The sequence below is a fragment of the Phocoena phocoena genome, chromosome 10, assembly GCF_963924675.1.
Source record: "Phocoena phocoena chromosome 10, mPhoPho1.1, whole genome shotgun sequence".
NCBI lineage: Eukaryota > Metazoa > Chordata > Mammalia > Artiodactyla > Phocoenidae > Phocoena > Phocoena phocoena.
In genome coordinates, this window is record NC_089228.1 from 48,025,570 (window position 1) to 48,041,793 (window position 16,224).

A 16,224-nucleotide genomic window follows, 5' to 3' on the forward strand; every position below is an offset into this window, starting at 1 on the left:
GGGACTGTCCACCTGGGGGTAGAACAGGGAGCAGCTCTCCGTAGCTCCCTACCAGTGAAGGGCACACGTGGGGTGCTAACTCCCTGAACCTCCAGGCTGGCAGAGCACAACTGTGGAGTCCCAGAAGGCTCTGGGCAGAAGTGAGGCAAATGAGATGCAGCTCAGGCAAGGTTCTGCTAGGCGACACCTGCGTGAAGCCACAACAGCTGGCAAAAAAGTGGGCTGGGAGGATGCAAGGTGGGAAGCGTCTGCTACACTATATCTCCAAATATTTTCCTGCAGAAAAGGAGAGAAAGCCATATGGGCACCACCTTCAGAAAAAGGGATGACAGAAAACATGGATTTTGGTTGTTTCCCCCCATCACGTGGGTACCTATGTTACAAATGAAAATACACTTTTCACCATCAGTTTTTTTCCATTCCTCAAGCTGCTGGTGTCTGCACAGGCTACCTCTTGGAGGCATGTGTTCGTGGCATAAGGCAAACAAAGTCGGTTGCCGTGGACAAAACACCGCTTTCCATCTCACTTGAAACTAAAAGCTGTGTGTGGACTACCAGTCCCAGAGGCTTGGCTGTTTTCTGTCAGCCCTTCCTTTTTCTTTCTGCTGTGCATCAGCCTGCCTGGGTCCTGAACTGTCTGCTTCTACAGGGCAGCACACCCTTAATTTAAGCTCTGTGCGCTGGCCTCACGGCACCCTCTGGATGATGACGATTTGGCTTTGAGATTCTGCTCATGGTGGCAAAGGCTGTTTTCAGCAGGTCACTGCTCATCTCAGAAAGTGCTTCTGTGGTTGGGACTCCACACGTGAGGAGTGAGGCACTCGTGATAGCCTGGTTCTCCTGGTGGCCCATCCCTCCCAGCTCTGTGACTCTCCCTGGGACTCAGGGGCCCTTGTCCTTCCTTCGCAGCCAACGCCCTGCACCACCCAGGGGTTCTGCTTGCTCTGGCTGTGGGGGACACGCTCCCCGCCAAAGGGCCAAGTGCAGGGCCCAACCAAGAACTTAGCCGGCCAACTAGGGGAAACCAGGGCGTGGACAGCCAGTGTCTATTCCGAACGTGGGTGCCACACTGATGGTTAAAGGTTTTCTGTTTTTAATAAATTTATTTATTTATTTTGGGCTGCATTGGGTCTTTGTTGCTGCACATGGGCTTTCTCTAATTGCGGCGAGCGGGGGCTACACTTTGTTGCAGTGCGTGGGCTTCTCGTTGTGGTGGCTTCTCTTGCTGCAGAGCACAGGCTCTAGGAGTGCGGGCTTCAGTAGTTGTGGCACGCAGGCTCAGTAGTTGTGGCTCACGGGCTCTAGAGCACAGGCTCAGTAGTTGTGGTGCACGGGCTTAGTTGCTCTGCGGCATGTGGGATCTCTGGGACCAGGGCTCAGACCCATGTTCCCTGCATTGGCAGTTGGATTCTTAACCACTGCACCGCCAAGGAAGTCCCTGGTTAAAGCTTTTTAATTGAATTGTTTGGCTTTTTTGCTGTTAAGTTGTATGAGTTCTTTATATATGTATTGGATATTAACCCTTTATCAGATATATAGTTTGCAAGTATTTTCTCTCATTTGATAGGTTGCCTTTTCACTTTGTTGACCGTTTCCTTTGCTGCGTAGAAGCTTTTTACTTTGATGTAGTTATTGCACCTGAGTATAAGACACTGATACAGACATTTCGCTCTGAATAACATCAAATACTTATCTTGTACTAGACAAAGTCACCTGTGTGTGTGCCCGTGTGTAAATGGATGGGTGTGTGTGTGTGTGTGTGTGTGTGTGTGTGTATACTACACAGCTTCCCCAGTAGCTGCCAGCTCTCCAGTGAGCTGCGTCACTGGGCAGGGAACCTACCACAACCGAGCATGACGGCACCGGCAGGCCGAGCTTCTCCTCTAGATGAGGTGCACAGGCACCAAGGCAAGCCTGCGACCAGACTTTGTCCTGGATCCGCAACAAGTTCATTCCAGAACCTAAGGAAGGAAGGAAACAAGAAAGAGAAATCTCAAAAAGGGACCTTTTGTAAAAATGCACAAATCTGGCCGAGAGTGGATCATTCTTGCAGCAGACGTATACCTGGAGCTCTTTCCCGATGGAACGTAGACAATGTGACTGAGTAACTCTGGAACCAGAGAGCCATAGGTCAGCAGGGCCCTTAGAAACACAGGCCTCCACCCCCCCCAAACATTCCTCACGGGCTTAAATCCCACAGTTAGCCTGGAAATCCATTGCTCTAAGACCTGGCTGGGGGAGGGGAGCTCCCACCAATGTCACCTAGGATGGCTCTGCGTGTCCCCTGGGGTTCAAGGCTAGAGGCAGCCCTGGCACTTATGTGGGTCAGCTCTCAGGGATTTCCCAATCACATCTAACTTTTCGAGGAAAGCTCTCAGACGCCTCTAAACTTCCTCATGCTCGTCACTAAGATCAGCTAAGTCTTCCCTAAAACGATCTACTTCTCCCAAGGTTCCCCTGAGGATGGGGAGGGGGGAGAACCCAGAGCTCAGGTGGACAGCCCTCCTCCTCTATGGGCCCAGGTGGAGGCAGGCAGGTGGGTCGGGTGCTGCTAGAGCCCCATGCCCATGTGAGATGGTCAGACTGCTGGTAAATGAAGAGGTGACTTCTGGACAGTGAGGGGAGTGGGTGGAGACCCAGCTGAGGATGAAGCTCAGGCATGTCTAGAGCAACAACGTAACCTTCCCCAGCAGCACTTAGTGGCTGGCTGGGGTGAGTGTGGAGGACACAGGTGGATACAGGCTATTCCACGGGTAGGGCTCTGCTGGTCTGAGCTCCAAGAAGCTGGGTTCCTGTGTGGGACGAAGCTTTTCTTCTCCAGATTGTGAGTGAAGCTTCGGGACCACTCCTTAGTCACCCTCCGTGCCCTGAAAACTAGAGTAACGTCTGGTACACGACAGCACTCACACACTTCAGCTGAGCTCCCAGAGACTCGGAGCGACTCGAGGCTCTTCCAAGGCCACCCTCCCAGGCCTGGGCTCTTGCTCTGCATTCTCCTCTCTCCATGCTAGTCTCACCCAAGAGCTCCTGCAGCAACCTCCTCCCAGCTCTCCTTCTTCACTGGCATCGTCTGCATTTATTTATTTGTTTGTTTGTTTATTTATCAGAGTATAGTTGCTTTACAATGTTGTGTTAGTTTCTACCGTTCAGCACAGTGAATCAGCCATACATATACACATATCCCCTCTTTTTTGGATTTCCTGATCGTTTAGGTCACCACAGAGCACTGAGTAGAGTTCCCTGTGCTATACAGAAGGTTCTCATTAGTTATCTGTTTTATACATAGTATCTGCATTTATTTTTGTTAGGGTTTTGATTCCAGAAGCTTACCACTCTCATGAGTTCCCCAAATGTGGACAAAAACTTCAATAAGTAACTCCTTGTGGGAGCCAGGCTCCAAGATGATCCCCACTCATCCCCTAGTGTTCACACCGTTTGAGGTCCCCTCTCCCTGCTCCCGTAGGCCTGTGTGACCAGGGACAGGGATGTACATCACTCCCAAGATCATGTGAAAGACTCTGCAGCTTCTGCTTGGCCGCTGTCTCCTCTTACCCCTTGCTTGGGGTGAATCCAGCTCTCATATGGGGGAGGGGCTCACATGGCAAGGAACTGAGGCCTCTGGCCCACGGTCACGTGCGTGGCCTGGAAGTGGATCCTCCAGCCCCAGTCAAGCCTTTAAGTGACTGCAGTGCTGGCGGCCAGCTTGAGTGCCACCTCCTAAGAGACCCTAGGCCAGAACCATCCAGAGAAGCCACTCCCTGATTACTGACCTTCAGAAACTCTGTGAGATAATAAACATTTATGACTCTCGGCTGCTAAGCGCTGGGGCCATTTGTTACACTGCAAAAGATAATACACTCCCTTCTTGGCAACCGACGGTAGGGCTGGAAGACTGGCACCCACCCGGGTGCATGGGGCTCACACTGCCCGCACACCCGCTAAACAGACCCACACCATGGACTCCGAAGACTTACCATCACTGTAGTCAATGGGAGAGTGAGACCCAAGGAACAGAGAAGCAGCAAAACTACTGACCAAGGAAATTCTCTGCAGAAGAGAGAAACACAGTGAGATTTATGACTCACTTCCATAAACAACTGACTACTTCTGACACACACACAACAGGACAAGAGTTTTAAACTGGGGAGGGAGGTAGAACTTTTGGGCACGATGCCCCAGCAATGTGAGGGACTGAGTATCCCTCAGTCCTTCAGGGCATTTTGAGTGGCTGGAACACCAAGAAGTGACTCCTTAGGAAAGCCCCTTGCTCTGCAGTTTCTGACAAGCCATAAAACCGTCAAGTTCAAAATGGAAAAAAAAAAAAAAAGGGACTTCCCTGGTGGGAAGGATTCTGGGTTTTCACTGCCTGGGGTCTGGGCTCGATCCCTGGTCAGGGAACTAAGATCCCGCAAGCTGCGAGGCACTGCCAAAAATAAAAACCAACAACAAACCAACCAACTACAAAACCTTATAAAAAAGCCACGCTTAGGGAAGCAGGTTTTCACCCAGAATCCATATGCCAGGGAGTGTGGTGCCCTGATTTCCCTCCTCCATGTCTGTGGTCTTTATATCTAGTCACAGAGGAAGTGGGATGCGTGGCCACAGGATTCAGAAACAACAAACACAGTCTCAGGGGTTCAGAATGAGAAGGGAAAGCCGGCCCCTCAGAAGCCAGAGGCGCCAAACATGAACGGGAGGAATTGATAATGGATTCTAAACGTCACCCTGAGGGTCTCTGCTTCCACGTGGGAATCACGGGCCCTTGGACCAGGGGAGAGAATGCCGTCACCTCCTGTCCCCAGTTGGGCCGCCTTTGTGCCACACACAGAATTCAGAGAATTTTTATCAACCCCTCCACCCAAAACCTTCATTAACGGCTAAAGCTGCACAGTAATCTGGAACCTTGAATCATTAAATTAAAAACCGCATGTTAACGTCCAGCGTTTAAAAGGCAATTCGGTTTGACACAAGCTGATCATTTTCCAATTACTCAGAGAGGACAATCACTAGCCAGGATGTTGAGCTGCTTCTCAGGCAGCACTAGGTGCTGGCTTTCAGCAACTGTGGATCAAGGAATGAACCTGGGCTCCTGGCTCTGGTTGAAGGGCCACAGCTGGAGACATTGGTCCAGCCTTACAAATTTCCTAAGAAAACAGTGACCCCACACCAATCAAATGCAGGTAACCATCCTGCATTAACCACGGAAATTGAGCAGACAGAGCCTAAGGGCACCCAGATCTCCTACTCAGGTGGTCCCAGGAAGCCACCAGTCCCCCTGCTCCCACCCTGACCCTGACCTCCACCCTTCTGGTCAGGAGAGCCCTGGAATTCTCTTTCCCACAATTCCATGCTTTCCCTCCTCTTTGGAAAAAGCCTGACAATGAGGCTAGAATAAAAGCAAATTGAATATATATCATCTTTAATGTCTGCTAATCAATGTTTTTAGCCCATGCACATGAGATTCATTTATGCTAAGTTATAAAAGGAATTCAACTGCGACCTTCAATCAAAGAGGAATGTTTAGGGACTTCCCTGGTGGTCCAGTGGTTAAGACTTCGCCTTCCAATACAGGGGGTGTGGGTTCGATCCCTGGTTGGGGAGCTAAGATCCCACATGCCTCGCAGCCAAAAAACCAGAAACAGAAGCAATATTGTAACAAATTCAAAAAAGACTTTAAAAATGGTCCACATCAAAAAAAAGAAATCTTAAAAAAAAAAAAGAGGAACGTTCAACCAACCTCTGTGTGTGAGTAGGCCTCGGGGTTCTGCTGGTAAAGCTTTGCAATTTGGTTTCCTGTAAATCGCTGGAAAAAGAGTGCAAATTCTTAAAAACCCAAATCCTACAGGGAACGATCAACTTCATAAAGTAAAGTTCGTGTAGCATGCTCTGAAGATTAGTTAGCATAATGATAGCTTAAGGCCTCAAATCTGGAAATGTCTGATGTCTGCTGAGCATCCTTAGAAATAACCTCGCTCCTCACACAGGAGGGTGTCTGCTCTGACCAAGGGCACCCATGCAGGGGACTCAGGTATTATCCCCACCCACATTCTTCTCCCTTAAAGCAACCCAAGTGGGGTTGGTCCTATCCCCCAAACCTCTGCTCCAGGGAGTATCGAATTACCCCAGCTGGGCCAATAGCAGCCACCCTATGGGATGGGGTAGGACCATGGATGAAGCCAACAGGAAAGAGGCACTTTTATTTTTTTTACTTTCCCAGGAGCTGCACTAAGCATCTTACAAACACTGACTCCTTTCAGCTCCCAAACTACCCAAAATGTAAGTGCTATTTTTATCTCCAGGTTAAAGAGGCTGAAACTGAGGTGCCATCGTCACCCGCATACACAGCACAGCCTGGGTCACACGTCAGCTCTGACCTGGGAGGGCTGAGGCGCAACAGGAGGTCTGCCCGTGCCCGCTGAGCGGCACACGTGGCCTTGCTCAGAATGGCTCCACAGGGGTGGCACCCACACAGCCTCACGTGATCCCCACAGGGACAGGTCACCAGCCATGTCCTCCCAGACACCCAGGGAGAAGGCACCAGAGCCAGCAACCAGACCTTCCTCCTGGCCCAGCCCATCCCCAGCCCGTGGTGGGCATCGCCCACCTCATAGGCGCGGGACCCGGTGAGGCAGCTGAGAGCCTGGGCCCCACCCACGGTGGCCTCCAGCTGGCGGCACTGGGCTGTGGTGCTGGAGTCCATCCACACCGGGCAGTCACTGATGGAGAAACAGGCCTGGAAAGAAGGGGCAGAGGCACAGGCATGAGCTCCGCCCACTGACTCTGGGGGCCGCCCTGGCACTGGCAGTCACGCCCATCACAGCAGCTGTGGACGCCTCTTCCCTGGATGTGACCTTGGAATACCCATGCGCAAGCCCTTCATGTCCAAACCTCGGCCCGGCCTAGCTGGGTCTCTCCCCAGAAAGCTCAAGGTGGAAGGTTCTGGCGAGGACACTTGAGCACCACAGGCAATACCAGAGATGGGCGGTGAAGGGCCAGAGCTGCAGCAAAGGGCAGGTTGGCGGGGGCCTTGGAGCCTGGGAGAAAAGGAGACGCCAGAGCCTACCTTCCCAGCATCACCGGGAGGCATCACGTCCCAGGGGGAGATTCCTGAGGGGGGAACTCGCAACAGAGTCCTGCTGGGCTGGAGGGGACCAGTGTGATGTGGGCTGTTAGCACCTGAGCCTCTGTCCAGACAGCAGGGATGTCTGTGGCAGGCAGGCAGGGAAGACCATGCTCACAGGCCTGCTGCCCAAGCCAACTTCCCACACCCTTGAGGATGCACAAAAGCCCCAGGCTTCAGGGCCCACAGGATTCGGGGCCCTTCTCCCCACTAGGGAAGTTTCTCAGATTCCCACAGCACGGCCAGTTACCTGCAGCTGCTCGTGCAACAGGAGGTCCGGTGACAAGCTTGCCAGAACCTGGCTGGCCCCAGCCTTCCAGTACACGCTTCCATGTTGCTGCCGAGGGAAAACCCAAGCCCATGTTCACGTGGCCGTGGCCACACACCTGTGTCAGCCTCCTGGAGACCCAGAAAGACCCCAGACCACACGCCAAAGAACTGGACTCCAAGCCTGCCCCGCCACTTGTAAGTCGCAGAGGTCATCACCTTTATGAGACTTGGTTTTCATTTCTATAATATGGGGAGGAACTCTGCCCTGTCCACCTCAAAACTTGTAGGAAGGGTCCAAGAAAGAACTATCGGTCTGGATTCTGGTGGCTTTGTAAAACTGTACTTAAATATATTGCTCATAATACTACCTGACATTCACTCATTCATTCACTTACCCATTATTCATTCAACAAACATTGGTGGATCACCCAGATCGTGCCAGGCATGGGACAGATGACTAGGGTAGTATTGTTGCTACTCTGCAGGATACTGGAGTTGAGTCAGGGAAAAGGACACAAACGGACAAAACCCTGTTAAGTGCAGTGGCAGGGCTGTGGGAACACAGAGGAGGGGAGGGGCATCTAGCCAGCTGGGGGTGCAGGTGGGTAGAAGTGGATGTGATAATTAGGGAAGGATCCCAGAGTTGAGGGTGGAGGTGCTCCACGCAGAGAGTAACCACAGCTGAGAGAGGCTGGCAGGTGCACGGAAGGGGCCTGAGGCTGGGGCGGGGGGCAGTAGGGACTGGACGGGGAGGTGACAGCCTGAGCCTTGACATCCATGCTCGGGAGGCTGGGGTTTGTCTTGGGGTGATGAGAACTCTGGATTGGCAGGGGAGTGACATGGCCAGGGCTGAATGTATGAAAGGGCTTGTGGGAGTCATGGAGAAGGTAGGTTGGAGGAAAGGAGGAAAAGCAGAGGCCCAGAGAAAAATGATGGGTACTAGGCCTGGGGCAACAGAGGCGGAGTTGGAGAAGAAATGGCAGACTCAAGAGTAAGTACAAATCAGCAGCACGAGGGGACCCCCTGCATGTTGGGGTGGGAAAATGGAGGGGTCAGGAATGACACCTGGGTTGTGGCCCCGGTGGAGAAGGAGAACTCCCCAAGAAAGGACACCGGAGGAGGACATCGGGGGAAAGACAGTGTGCTCAGTGTGGGACATGATAAGTTTGGGGTATTCCTGGGACACCCGGCCAAGGGGGCTGGGAGGGACGGGATGTCTGGGAGGAAGAGGGTGTCCAGGCCTGGGGTTCAGGTGAGAGATGTGGACAAGATCACCAGGGACTCTGTTTAGTGTAACAAGGACACAATCAATACACTCCGGTTAGGTCAGGGGAAGAAGAGGCCTCTTCAGAAGCATCAGTAAGCGCTCTCTAATGAGGATGTGAAGACACGCTAATCCAGCATGGAGCAAAGTGATTCGGGGGATAACACTGGACTTGAATCCTGACCCCTCCTAGCAGCTATGTGACCTTGGGCAAGTGACATCACCACTTGGTGCCTCTGTTTCCCCATGTAAATGGCAGTGACAATAAAAGCAGCTAAAGCTTAAAGTTTTCTTGCCCTGTCCTATGTATTTAACATTCACATTGACCCTACGGCACATGGATTAAGTTAGTGCATGTCAAATGCTCAGTACTGCACCTGCCATACACTAAGCGCTCCATTGTTACTAATATCTCTACTACTAAAACTGCTATCATTATTAGCCTGATTTCTGACTTTGCTTTTACTTCCAAGAAACAGAAAAGCAATTTTGTGCCCTCAAACAGTCATAGTACATTCATGTCAAATGCTTCCTCTTCCCCTTAGAGGACCTCTATCCAGTGCCTCCTCACCCTGTGTCCTATTTTGTATAACGCTTAATTGTAAGAACTGTCTCAAATCCTTTTGCAAGAAGGGAAGTGATATATCCACCAAGGTGAAACAGCTATACGGATTTTCACTGCAACAAAATGTGCGCCGTGGCTTTCAAGAACAAGCAACTTCCCTTGAGGGAAGCTGTCACCTCAGCACCTGCACCGCTGCCCAAGACAGATGCCCTTATGCCATAGACGGAGGCTGCAGCAAACAAACCTGGCCGGCCCCAGACAAGGCGAGGACTTGAGAGAAGTCAAAGCCCGAAGCCTTCATCTTCTCCAAGATGATATCCAAAGCCTGAGAAGAAACACAGAATCCACCGTGACTGTCCTGAACCACGGAACCAGGCTAACACACAAGCCTTCATTTGGACTGTAAGTGCCTGCCCTTCCAGCGGAGGCAGAGAAGGAACTGAGGACTCGGGATTTGGAAGCACTAGAATAAATACATCAATTAAACAAGTAGGCATCAAGCAAACAAAAAAGTGAGCTATGCTAAAAATATTTTAAATAAATGGAATCAGAAACCAGCACTCCTCAAATTTTGCTTCTCCCATTGGTGACTTCCAGGCACGCAGGAAGAGCAAAAACGAGGTGGCTCAAATTTCTGTTTCTTTTATCTGCATTTTCAACCCACCATATTAGTGATATAACTTCACTGCAATGGAGAGGCAAAGAGCAAAGCAGAGGCTCCCATCAGAACAGGGCTCCAGGCCCAGACTCCTGTGTCCGGGATTACAGGTTGGAGGGAGGAGGTAAAGATGGTGACCATTTGTCCCAACCCCCTATTTCCCCGTCCATCGTCTGGTTGGAACTGCCTTTCTGGCAAGACCCCATGTGTGGGATGGATGGTGCCACCCAGCAGAGCTTGACACTTCCCCGGGAATTAGATACGTACTCCAGGCTGTGTTTTCTTCAGGGTACAGAAGCCACTGGAGCTTTGGCCTGACCCTCCCACCCTCATCCTATGCCGGGAGGGCTCTTTCACAGTCCTGGCTGCGGCTGCCAACTTGGCCCTGCTTGCCAAACCTCAGGCAGGGAGTGGGGCAGAGCTGGGGAAGGGACTGGCAAAGCTAGAACGGGTCCAGTTCTGGGGGCCCCTCAGGAGTAGCAGTTATCCTGGTCCCAACCCCAAGCCTGGCTCTCTACTCACTTGCCACCTCCCCAAGTTATGGCCTTGGCCCATCCGAAGTCCCTGACATCCTCAGTGGGACCTCCAGACAGCGACTCTTGCCGGTTACCCCCACTGCCACTGCCCTGTGCTCCGGCTCAGCCCTCTGAAGTATTTCCCCGGCAGCCTGTGCGGCGGAAGTTCATCCTTTACCCCCAATCCTCCAGTATGAGTCAGGGTTAGGCCGATAAAAAAGAAATCATCCTTGTTACATTAACAGAAAGAAGTTAGTACAGGGAATTGGTTAAACAGGTACTGGAGGACTGAAAAAGCTTTGGCCAGACACATCCAGTGCTGCCTTCGGCTGGCCTCTAGTTTCAGGGTCTCAGGTCCCCTGCAGCCCATGAGGCAGCCCTTGGCTCCTATCATACCTGCCTGTGCTGTCCACACACCCTGGCCCTGTGGCCCCGTGGGTCACCCGGATGTGGCAACAGGCATCTTCCTTTCTCGCTGGTCCTGAGCGAGCAGGCCTGGTTGGGATGGATCTGAGCCTGACTGGGCAGGTCACAAGCCACCATTCTGAAGGCCCCTGACCCTGGGGTTAAAGAGTCTGGCAACTGAGCACTAAGAGTAGAGCCCAAGGGGCATGTTTGGATCTCAGGGTTCAAGCGTGGCCACAGGGCCTGAAATCAGGGTGTTTGGGAAACGTTTGCTCTGTGGCATTTTAAAGATGGTCACTGGCAGGACTTTCCAGCTGCTCTGGCTTCAGAACCTGGAAGCCCTCTGTGAGTCCTCTCAGCTCAGGAGTACTGAGGCTGAGTCTGGCCCTAGGACCATGCAGATTCCACTTCCCTAGGAGGACCTCTCAACAGAGGCTCTCATGGGCTGCCACCTTTGGGCTTCCTAGCAAATCGCCGAGTCTGCTGGTAAGATGGGCTGGGAGAGGAGAGGGACAGGAATCCCTGTACTTACCTGGACCCACATCAGGACTGGAGAAGTCACTGTCAGCCCATCCTCGTGAACATGAACTCCACCCTGAGTCCTACAAGCAGAAGAGAGAATGTGGGATAGAGCCTCAGGCGGAGGCCCAGTGATGGCAGACCCTGGATCCCTCCCACAGAAGGAGAAGCACCCTCCCACCCCTGCAGCCTTGTGTGGGAACTCTAGATTGAACAGGGAAGATGCTGGGCAAGATGGAGAGAGAAGGCATGGAAATTGCCTGGTGTGGCCCAGAGGTGGCAGTTCTCGGAAAGCACCAGCAAAAACAAGCCTTCTAAGTATAAGGGGTTCACCCTGCAAGGCGGTCACTTGGAGCAGTGGGCATGAAAGGACTGGAGAAATTTGGGGTTGGATTAGAAGCCCTTCCAAATCCACTTCATAATCTTGGAGTGAGGAGGCCTTTTAAACAATGACTCAAAACCAAGAAGCAACAGAAAAAGAGACTGAGAAATTCAATGACATAAAAAACAAAAACTCAAGTATGGCAACAACAGCAATAACCCAAGCAGAAGAAAAGAAATAATTAAAATTAGAACACGAGCCAATGAAAATGAAAAGAGAAAATCAATGAAACCTAAAGCTGATCCTTTGGAAAGATCAATAAAATTGATAAATCTCTAGCCAGGCTCATCAAGAGAAAAAAGAGAGAAGACACAAATTCCCAACATCAGAAATGATAGAGGGGTCATAACTACTGTTCCCATAGGCATCAAAGGACAATAAAGGAATATTATGAACAACTCTATGGCCACAAACCTGATAGGTTAGATGAAATGGACCAGTTCCTTGAAAGACACAAACTACCAAAACTCTAACATGGGTGGCCTGCAGTAATATAAAGTATGAAAGCAAGGGCTTCCCTGGTGGCGCAGTGGTTAAGAATCTGCCTGCCAATGCAGGGACACGGGTTCGAGCCCTGGTCCGGGAAGATCCTACATGCTGCGGAGCAACTAAGCCCATGTGCCACAACTACTGAGCCTGCACTCTAGAGTCCGCAAGCCACAACTACTGAGCCCACGTGCCACAACTACTGAAGCCCCCGTGCCTAGAGCCCGTGCTCCGCAACAAGAGAAGCCACCGCAATGAGAAGCCCGTGCACCACAACAAAGAGTAGCCCCGGCTTGCCGCAACTAGAGAAAGTCCGTGTGCAGTAATGAAGACCCAATGCAGCCAAAAATAAATAAATTAAAAAAAAAAATATATGAAAGCAAGGTGGCTTCCAACCTCAGCTCAAAGGAGACACATCAGCTGGGGGAGAAATAGATGGCAACACAGGTGATGGGCAGTGAGAGGGAAAGGCCAGCAGAGAAGGCTTCAAGAAGGAAGTGACATCTAAAATAGACATGGAGGGAAACTTCTACCAGGACCTCTCTGAGACACCTCAAAATCAACAAATCCACAGCTGTTATGGACTGAATTGTGTCCCCCAAAATTCATAAGTTGAAGGACTTCCCTGGTGGTCCAGTGTTTAAGACTCCATGCTTCCACTGCTGGGTGCACAGGTTCGACCCCTGGTCGGGGAACTAAGATCCCACATGCCACACAGCACGGCCAAAAAAAAAAAGAAAGTTTCTGGAACTGAATAAAAATGAAAATACAACTTATCAACTGAAAAAAAAAAGATCAGGACATAGATAACATAACTGGGAGACACCAGGGGTGCACTCACACAGAGAGACAACCATGTGAGAGGCAGCAAGAAGGCAGCCATCTGGAAACGAAGGAGAGAGACCTCAGAGGAAAGCAAGGCTGCCAGCACCTTGAAATTGGACTTCCAGACTCCAGACCCATGAGAACATAAATGTCTGTTATTTAAATCACCCAGTCTGTGGTATTTTATACTGGAAGCCCTACCAAACTAATACAAAACGTAAACTCATGATCTTTCTTCTGGAAACCAATTCTCTTTCATAGTCTACCATCCACCCTGAATGCCAGCCAGAAGCCTCACCTTCATATCTCACATTCAATTCTGTACCAAGACCTGTCAATTTTACCACCCAGCTCTCTCTCCTCCAGTCAACATCATTTCTCATCCAGATGATCTTGAAAAACCTCCTCAGTGGTATTCCAACCTGTATTCTGGCCACATCCCACCTGCTTTCCCACTGCACCAGAGAGATCTTTTCAAAACACAAATAAAACCATGTCATGCCTCCCCGGCCCCCCCATTCCTATGGCCCTTCAGTGGGTGACCATAGCTTTTAGGATAAAGACAAACTCTATTCCATGGCCTATATGGCCCAACCCAGCTTCTACCTCCCTCTCTGCTCCCCAGCCACTTGGCCTTCTTCAGTTCCATTAATGAGCAGTGCTCCTTGGCACAGGGCCTTTGCACATGCTGTTCCTTCTGCGTGGAAAGCTCTCTACCTTCTATCACCTGGCTAACCCCACTCATTCAGATCTTGGCTTAAGCACTACTTCCTTAGGAACATTCCCTAAACTACTCTCACAAGTCTAGGTCACATTCCTTTACAATAAGCACTTGAAGAAGTGAGTTTCTTTCCTTCAATGGCCTTCTCTGAGTTTATAAACAAACATTCTTTTGGTTTTTTTTTTTTCTTTAATCAATCAGTCTTTGATTGATATCAATCCCCCCCACTCAATGGGAAGCTCTGGGAAAGCAAGGACAATGTCTCTTTTTCGTTCACCACCCCAGCGCCCAGCATAGTTAGTGCTTGGTACAAAGTAAGTCTCAACTGATACCTACTATACATATATGAAGCAATGAATGGAATTGGAAAGGAATGCAGAAGCGTGCATTCTAGGCATAGAAGAAAGATGCTGAGAGATTTATTAAGACAACCCCTCCTGCAGTTTGAGGAAACCAGAACAGTGTGGTTTATAAATGTAAAAGATTGAAGGAGGGGGAGTTCCCTGGTGGTCCAGTGGTTAGGACTCACGCTTTCACTTGGTGGGGGGGTGCCCAGGTTCAATCCCTGGTGGGGGAACTACAGTCCCGCAAGCTGCACACGGCACAGCCAAAAAAAGGTTCAGGGAGGACCTCAAAACCAACCCCCAACACACACATGCACACTGGGTACATACCCAAATTCTAGAAGGTCTCTGTCAAAATGCACACTGTCCTCATAGAAGACATTCAGCTCTGCATCAACTGCAACAACTTTTACCTGGAAGGCATTAAAAAAAAAACAATGTATAGAATTTTCCTCAGCTTCTACACTGGTTCAGGGATATGAACATCACCAAGTGAAGCCCAGCCCCCTAGAAGTGGTTCAGTCTGGAGACCTCCTTGAGGCTGGGGTGCATCATTGTAACCGTGGGAACAGAGGTCCCATCTGGGGACATATCCAAAGACTTAGTAAAATGGAGAAGCTGAGGCTAAGCAGAAACACCCATGTTGCTCAGGGAATTTTTGCCCTCCAAACAGCCAAAGCCAAGATGCTCTAAAGGTAGATGTCCATAGATAAACTGGTTCCTGTGCCAGGCAAGGAGGTCTGAGAAAGTCCTAGAGTGGAAGGCATGGGAGGCAAGGTTTTGAGATGTCTCTTGGAGGTCCACGCTTGCAGAGATCTGAGAGGCAAGGTCCCTGGTCTGTTCCCACAGGCCATGGTCAAGGACCAGAGACACATGCCCCAATGGAGCAGACCTCCAAACTCAAGGATACAACTCCTTTCCTGGACAGATGGAGAAACTGAGGCCTAGCAGGACAACCTGACTTATCCAAGGTCCCACAGGACTTTGATCAGGGATTGATTGGCCTTGCTCCCTTGACCCATCGGAGGAGGGGGATTTCACTGCAACTGTGTTGATTTCCCAAGTTAAGGAGGAGCCAGCCCCTTGGCACCCCAAGCCCAGTTTGAAGACAAATTTTGACTCTGCTTGCCTGTCTGACTGGCCCTGAGAGCAGCACAGCTGGGCACGTTGACCCAAGCACGCTGGTGCCAACCAAGGGCTGTCACAGGGCGGAACAAAGTTCAGGTGTGCACTGTGCCCATTTCACTTAAAAAAAAAAAAAAAAGCTTCTAGCGGTGATCTGGTTGCAGTTCACTGGTTCTGCCTGCGTGTCTACCCGTCTGTCTGGTCCTCTGTTTACAGTAGCTGAGCTCCTTCGGGTCCCTGTCAATCTGTGCCCATGACGGCGCGCGAGCCCTTCGGGTCCCCCACAGCCTTCCGGGCATTTCCCCGCCACGTGCCCGTGGGTCCCTCGGGAGAGGGGGTGGACGCCCTTTCTGGGAGTTCCGGGGTCCAGGCCGGGAGGAGGCGCCGGGTCCCCGGGAAGCCCGAGAGGGAGGCGCGCCCGCGGTTGTGGCCCAGGGTTCCAGGCGCCCGGGTCCCCCGACAGCCCGCCCGGCGTCGCGGAAGAGGCGGCCCCGCCCGGCCGACCCCGGGCCCGCGCCGATACCTGCTGCGTGCTGAAGTCCCAGCCCAGGCAGCAGCGGCGACCGGCGTGCTCGGCCATGGCCGCGGAGGTTCCAGGAAGCGTGTCGCTCTGCCTGTCCTTCCCGCCGCCGGACTGCCCCCGCGCCCCAACGCTCCGATGCGCCGGGGTCCGCCCCTCGCCCCGCCCGGCCGGACTCCGGGACCCGAGGCCCCCGCGGCCTTGCGCTCTGGCGCCGCCTGCTGGTGAACAGGGAGGGGACGCACCGCGGCTCGGCCTCCGCCTGCGCTTCGCACCTGGGCGACCGACGGGTTTCCCCTGCGCAGCTCGCTCTCTCCAATCCCGCCCCGCCCCGCTTCCCATCCAAATGTGCTCCCTGCACAGGCCCGGCCCTAACGCTGCCTGCCTTCTCTCGGAGGACGCCTGGGCCAGAGGATTCAACCTTAAGCCGGCTTGTCCCTGTCTCTGGGGGCCCTGAGCCTGGGGACTTACATGGCCGTCCCTCTCGGGTACTGCAGTAGCTGTC

The 16,224-nt window shown here is 51.9% G+C and overlaps 1 protein-coding gene across 2 annotated transcripts in view; it reads right to left on the bottom strand.

Annotated features, from left to right (window-relative positions):
* Positions 1–15,816, bottom strand: part of XYLB (xylulokinase) — a 42,995-nt gene extending 27,179 nt beyond the window's left edge. The window contains exons 1-9 of one of the 2 annotated variants that reach the window (XM_065885082.1): positions 15,723–15,779; positions 14,405–14,487; positions 11,330–11,399; positions 9,464–9,544; positions 7,371–7,457; positions 6,605–6,733; positions 5,738–5,803; positions 3,975–4,047; positions 1,843–1,961 (exon numbers count right to left, since the gene is read on the bottom strand). In XM_065885082.1, coding sequence (XP_065741154.1) covers positions 1,843–1,961; positions 3,975–4,047; positions 5,738–5,803; positions 6,605–6,733; positions 7,371–7,457; positions 9,464–9,544; positions 11,330–11,399; positions 14,405–14,487; positions 15,723–15,779 — 765 coding nt within the window. Of the gene's footprint in view, positions 1–1,842; positions 1,962–3,974; positions 4,048–5,737; positions 5,804–6,604; positions 6,734–7,370; positions 7,458–9,463; positions 9,545–11,329; positions 11,400–14,404; positions 14,488–15,722 lie in introns of both variants that reach the window. The other variant, XM_065885081.1, reaches the window with a different exon arrangement.
* Between the last annotated feature and the right edge of the window lie 408 nt (positions 15,817–16,224).